Source organism: Aquarana catesbeiana, linkage group LG02, assembly GCF_042186555.1.
Source record: "Aquarana catesbeiana isolate 2022-GZ linkage group LG02, ASM4218655v1, whole genome shotgun sequence".
Classification (NCBI taxonomy): Eukaryota; Metazoa; Chordata; class Amphibia; order Anura; family Ranidae; genus Aquarana; species Aquarana catesbeiana.
Genome location: NC_133325.1, coordinates 40410439 through 40417529, shown reverse-complemented (window position 1 = coordinate 40417529; position 7091 = coordinate 40410439). Strand labels below are relative to the sequence as shown.

At 44.2% G+C, this 7091-nt stretch overlaps 1 protein-coding gene across 1 annotated transcript in view; it reads right to left on the bottom strand.

The window, feature by feature from the left end:
- Positions 1 to 1241: 1241 nt before the first annotated feature.
- Positions 1242 to 7091, bottom strand: part of PAK1 (p21 (RAC1) activated kinase 1) — a 115732-nt gene continuing 109882 nt past the window's right edge. The window contains exon 15 of the mRNA XM_073612815.1: positions 1242 to 1604. Coding sequence (XP_073468916.1) covers positions 1518 to 1604 — 87 coding nt within the window. The 3' untranslated portion in view covers positions 1242 to 1517. The remainder of the gene's footprint in view (positions 1605 to 7091) is intronic.

The following is a 7091-nucleotide window of genomic DNA, read 5'->3' as shown; positions in this document are numbered from 1 at the left end:
TCCCCGCCTCCAGCAACCTGTCTCCGGTCCCCGTCTCCAGCAACCTGTCCCCTGTCTCTGCCTCCAGCAACCTGTCGCTGCCTCCAGCAACCTGTCCCCGCCTCCAGCAACCTGTCTCCGGTCCCCGCCTCCAGCAACCTGTCTCCGGTCCCCGCCTCCAGCAACCTGTCTCCGGTCCCCGCCTCCAGCAACCTGTCCCCGGTCCCCGCCTCCAGCAACCTGTCCCCGGTCCCCGCCTCCAGCAACCTGTCCCCGGTCTCCAGCAACCTGTCCCCGGTCTCCAGCAACCTGTCCCCGGTCTCCAGCAACCTGTCCCCGGTCTCCAGCAACCTGTCCCCGGTCTCTGCCTCCAGCAACCTGTCCCCGGTCTCTGCCTCCAGCAACCTGTCCCCGGTCTCTGCCTCCAGCAACCTGTCCCCGGTCTCTGCCTCCAGCAACCTGCCCCAAGTCTCTGCCTCCAGCAACCTGTCCCCGGTCTTTGCCTCCAGCAACCTGTCCCTGTCTTCAGCAACCTGTCCCCGCCTCCAGCAATCTGTCCCCGGTCTCCGTCTCCAGCAACCTGTCCTTTCTCCAGCCTGCAATGGTCTCCCCCAACCCATCCCTAGTTGTAACAGACTCTGGCAACCCATTTCTGACCTGCAATCACCTCCCCAAACTTGTCCTCGAGCTGCTACTGTCCCTCACAACTTGTCCTCAAGCTGCGACTGTCCCCCACAACTTGTCCTCGAGCTGCGACTGTCCCCCACAACTTGTCCTTGAGCTGCGACTGTCCCCCACAACTTGTCCTTGAGCTGCGACTGTCCCCCACAACTTGTCCTCGAGCTGAGACTGTCCCTCACAATTTGTCCTCGAGCTTCGAATGTCGCTCACAACTTGTCCTTGCGCTGCAAATGTTGCTCACAACATGTTGTTGAGCTTCGACTGTTTCTCTCTCAACCAGTCCCAGGTCCATGGCCACCTCCAGCACCCAGTCCCCGGTCTCTGCCTCACGCAGCCAGTCCCTGGTCTCTCTGTCCCCAGCCTGTGACTGCCTTCCACAACCTGTCCCCTGTGTGTGACCATCTCCTGAACACTGTCCCTGGCACACGGCTGTTCCCTGCAACCTGTCCCCAGTTTCTGTCTCCCACAATGCAGTCTCTGACAGTCTTTTGTAAAATTTTGTATACTGAACATTAGGTGTGGCCCCTTAGTAAGGTTAAGGGCCACCTCACAAGTCTAGAAATAATCCATCTTCTGCAGAATTGAACAACAAGGTGGTTTAATTTACGCAGATCAGCAATCAAGGCTTCAGATCATAAAAAATAAATTTAAAGACGCTGACAAAATGTTATCACATATAAAACGGAGTTCACAGTCCTGTGCGAGTCCAGAGAAGAAGCCTCGTGCTTTGTGCTTCCAGGAGGTGGCTGCCTGGTATCCCACGGCCTGAAGACACAATAAAAGGAGGCCAAAAACAGTCCCATCAGTGCCATCGCAGAGATCCAGGCCAACAATGACAGTAGTAGTGACTTCATCGCTCAGTGGCTGTTCTTTATGGCGTCCTTGGCTGCCAGTATTACAGGCGTCAGGCTAGACAGAGGTTTGGCCACCTTCAGGAACGGGTGCTGCAGAAATGAAAGATTAACATCAATTGAGAAGATTCAGTTTTCAGTCTCATAGGCTCCACTTAGACCAGCCATTCTCAACCTTTTTACCCCTGAGGGAACCCTTGAAATAATTATCCGGTCTTGAGGGACCCCTGCTAAAACCAATTCATTGGGGGTCAGTGGGAAAAATGTCTACTACGGAATGCCACCCTTACAGTTAGCTACAAAAGAACATTAATGTAATGCCGCTGACTGAGCCAAGTGGTACAGGCCCCAGGACTATGCAGGCACCATCAAATTGGGGGGGGGGGGGGGGTATATATACACACACTATTATATATATATATATATATATATATATATATATATATATATATATATATATATATATACATATATATATATATATACATACATATATATATATACATACACACACACACACACACACACACATACACACACACAGTGCTTTGTATAGGTATCCATACCCCTTGAAATTTTCCACATTTTGTCATGTTCCAACCAAAAACGTAAATGTATTTTATTGGGATTTTATGACCAACACAAAGTGGCACATTGTTGAAGTGGAAGGAAAATGATAAATGGTTTTCAATTTTTTTTTTACAAAAAAATATGTGAAAAGTGTGGTGTGCATTTGAATTCAACCCCCCCTTTATTGTGATACCCCTAACTAAAATCTAGTGGAACCAACTGCCTTCAGAAGTCACCTAATTAGCAAATAGAGTCCAGTAATATAATCTCAGTATAAAATACAGCAGTTCTGTGAAGCCCTCAGAGGTTTGTTATAGAACCTTAGTGAACAAACAGCATCATGAAGGCCAAGGAACACACCAGACAGGTCAGGAATAAAGTTGTGGAGAAGTTTAAAGCAGGGTCAGGTTATAAAAAAAAAAAAGCTTTGAACATCTCACAGAGCACTGTTCAATCCATCATCCGAAAATGGAAATAGTATGGCACAACTGCAAACCTACCAAGACATGGCCGTCCAGCTAAACTGCAAGGAGAGCATTAATCAGAGAAGCAGCCAAGAGACCCATGGTAACTCAGAGATCGACAGCTCAGGTGGGAGAATCTGTCCACAGGACAACTATTAGTCGTGTTCTCCACAAATCTGACCTTTATGGAAGAGTGGCAAAAAGAAAGACATTGTTGAAAAAAAGCCATAAGAATTCCCATTTGCAGTTTGTGAGAAGCCATGTGGAGGACACAGCAAACATGTAGAAGAAGGTGCTCTGGTCAGATGAGACCAAAATTGAACTTTTTGGCCTAAAAGAAAAACGCTATGTGTGGTGGAAAACTAACACTGTACATCACCCTGAACATACCATCCCCACTGTGAAACATGGTGGTGGCAGCATCATGTTGTGGGGATGCTTTTCTTCAGCAGGGACAGGGAAGCTGGTCAGAGTTGATGGGGAGATGGATGAACACAAATACAGGGCAATGTTAGAAGAAAATCTGTTAGAGTCTGCAAAAGACTTGAGACTGGGGCGGAGGTTCACCTTCCAGCAGGACAACGACCCTAAACATACAGCCAGAGCTACAATGGGATGGTTTGGATCAAAGCATATTCATGTGTTAGAATGGCCCAAGTCCAGACCTAAATCCAATTGAGAATCTGTGGCAAGACTTGAAAATTGCTGTTCACAGACGCTCCCCATCCAATCTAACAGAGATTGAGATATTTTGCAAAGAAGAAGAATGGGCAAAAAATGTCACTCTCTAGATGTGCAAAGCTGGTAGAGACATCCCCAAAAAGACTTGTAGCTGTAATTGCAGTGAAAGGAGGTTCTACAAAGCATTGACTCCGGGTACAAATGTACCCCACACTTTTCACAGATTTATTTGTACAAAAATGTTGAAAACCATTTATCATTTTCCTACCACTTCACAATTATGTGCCACTTTGTGTTGGTCTATCACATAAAATCCCAATAAAATACATTTACGTTTTTGGTTGGAACATGACAAAATGTGGAAAATGTCAAGGGGTATGAATACTTTTTCAAGGCACTGTATGTATGTGTAATATATATATATATATATATATATATATGCTCTCTTTTCCATTTGGCCAACAATCACTGTAGACTGCCAACAACTGACATGACACCCCCCCCCCCCACCCTCCCTTCCCCATGCCATTGTACAGTATTACAATACAGCCAGGTCTAATATTGGCTGCTTTCCCATCACAGTTCTTCAGAGCAGAGGATTATGGGAATTCCGGCCCCGATGTGGCCTGTGGGGTTCAGTGCAGATCTCTCATGAAATACAAAGAAATCTATTTAGCAAGAACGAGCTCAGAACCGGTGTTCGGCCCGCGTCTGCTGCCAACCATGTGGGGAACAGAAGGTGTTCTGCAGGAGATGCCACCTGCTCCATACAGTATGGACATCAGAGGAATGCACAGCCTAGTGCCATGGACGCAGCCAGCTTCCTGATATAGAAAGAATACACCACAATCTACAGAGGATGTGGCTCATTCTCCATCCACACCCAACCTCGGTAAGTTCTCCTTGCGTGTCCTTGTTGGTAGATCCTTTTGATCTACCAACAGCAACATAGTTCAAAGTGTCTGTCTAAATATTCCACCTCAGCTCCGGAAAGGTTTTACCCCCTTCATGACCAGACCATTTTTTGCTATTTAGCCCTGTGCTATTTTTTTTTTTTTATTATTATTATTATTCTTTTTATTGTTTTTCCAAAAGTAGTGTACAATACAGAGCCTCTGGACATTCCCCGTCTCGAACAGTACAAAAAAATATACTATAAACTACAACTGCAGGGTTGAGACCTACTAGGAGACCAAAACCAACCCTTGAACCTTTACTGCTCGCTCTCACATACGGTATGATATATCAATGCAATGCTACACATGCAACAATTATTATCAATGGAAGAAAGATTCCAGGGGAGATGTGTGCACAAGGCCCAAAGCTTTGGAGCTTTTATAAAGGATTTACTGACTAAAACATGAATTGTGAGATCATGACATATACGGTACTTCCACATTATCCGATCACTATGGCGTGGTATTGGTGTTATGAGATTCTAGCCAGATATTCCAATAGCACTGCGCTAATTTAACTGGTAATTGCTTGGTCATGCAACGCTGTACCCAATTGAAATTTTTATAATTTTTTTTTTTTACATTAACAGAGCTTTCTTTTGGCGGTATTTGATCACCACTGGGTTTTTTATTTGTTATTATATAAACGAAAAAAAGATTGAAGATTTAAATAAAAAAAAAAAAAAAACAGTGGGGGTTATTTACGAAAGGCAAATCCACTTTGCACTGAAAGTGCATTTGGAAGTGCAGTCGCTCTAAATCTAAGGGGTAGATCTGAATTGAGGGGAAGCTCTGCTGATTTTATCATCCAATTATGTGCAAGCTAAAATGCTGTTTTTTATTTTCCTTGCATGTCCCCTTCGGATCTACAGTGACTGCACTTCCAAGTGCACTTGCACTTGGAAGTAAAAAAACCCAATATGTTTTCACTTTCTGGTATAAAACATATCCAATAAAAAATACAAAAAAAAAAAAAATCTAATTTCTTCATAAATTTTGGCCAAAATGTATTCTTCTACATGTCTTTGGTAAAAAAAATCCCAATAAGTGTACATTGATTGGTTTGCGTAAAAGTTATAGGGGTTGATTTACTAAAAGACCTCCTGCTTTCAAGCTCTCTCATCTCCTCCTCCCATGCTCGTCTCCAGGATTTCTCCAGAGCCTCTCCCATCCTTTGGAACTCGCTACCTCCATCTATCCAGCTATCCCCTACTCTTGCTACCTTCAGGCAATCCCTGAAAACTCATCTCTTCAGGAAAGCCTATCACGTCTCCAACTAATCTCCTACCACTTCCACCAGCTCATTCCCCACAGTTACAACCTTTTGTACCACCTGCCCCACCCTATTAGATTGTAAGCTCTTCTGAGCAGGGCCCTCTTAATCCTATTGTATTGTATTGTATTATATTATAACTGTATTGTCTCCCTTTTATATTGTAAAGCGCTGCGTAAACTGTTGGCGCTATATAAATCCTGAATAATAATAATAATAATAATAATAATAAAAGCAAAAAGACTGTGCACTTTCCAAAGTGCAGTTGCATTCTGCATGTGCAGTTGCTCCAGAGATTAGTAAATGAGGTAAAGTTTCATTTTAAAAAAAGTACCCAATCATGTGCAAGGAACATAAAAAAACGTAATTTTTGCTTGCACATGACTGGATGATGGAAGTCAGCAGAGCATTTGCTCATTTACTAAGCTCTGGAGGAACTGCTCTTGCAGAGTGTAATTGCCTTTAGTAAATCAACCCCATAGTGTCTACAAACTATATGGTGTGTGTATATATATATATATATATATATATATATATATATAATCTGTGATCAGTGACTTGCAATGGGACTGCGGCTGGCGATCTGACACTAACTGATGCTGGGGGGGGGGGGGACCTGACTACTGACTGACATCACCAGTGACACTAATACAGTGATCAGTGATGATACTACACATTGGGGGTTATTTACGAAAGGAAAATCCACTTTGCACTGAACGTGCACTTGGAAGTGCGGTCGCTGTAGATCCAAGGGGGACATGCAAAGAAAATAAAAAACAGCATTTTAGCTTGTACATGATTGGATGATAAAATCAGCAGAGCTTCCCCTCATTTCAAATCTACCCCTCAGATTTACAGCGACTGCACTTTTAGTGCACTTGTAGTGCAAAGTGGATTTGCCTTTCGTAAATAACCCCCCATTGTCACTGTAGTAATGACACTAACTGGATACTTGTGATTAAGAGGTTAAATGTGTGCCTAACAATGTGTAATGTGTGCTGCTTTTTTACTAAAGATCTCTTTGTTTCTTATCCCTGATTTGCAGGGATAAGAGACAGAGAGATTGCTCCCTCTGTTGATTAACAACACAGGTCTCTGTGCTGTGATTGGACACCGCCGATCAGCAGGTCCCGGCCATGAATCATTGACTGGGAACTGCTGACACACTCCCGCTGTATACAATTGCAGCGGGTGTCGGCGAGGGGGGGAGGCGCACATGCGTGTGCCCTAAACCCAGCAACATACCAGTAAGTCGATTTGTCTGTACATGCCACCTGTCCACAGAACATTGGGGGCGTGCAGTCCTTAAGTGGTTAAATACAAATTAATGTGGATAGTTAGCCCTTATAATACATAGATTTTGGTACCTCTAAAAAAGTTAATTGTATAGTCAGATTGTAATATATTTGGTGAGCTTAAAGCTCTCCATACGGGCATTGAATTTTGGCTGATTCCTGCTGAATTAGCCAAAATTTGTTCTGTGGGTTGCCCTGTCAGCACTCAACTTTTGTCGTAGGAGGTGGGTGGAAATTTCTCAGCCCAGCCACACCTATATCCAATCAGAAGCAGGCACCGGTTTGCTACTCTGACAGCCACAGGTGCCGGCTGTCTAAACACAAAAGCCGGCACCTTCAAG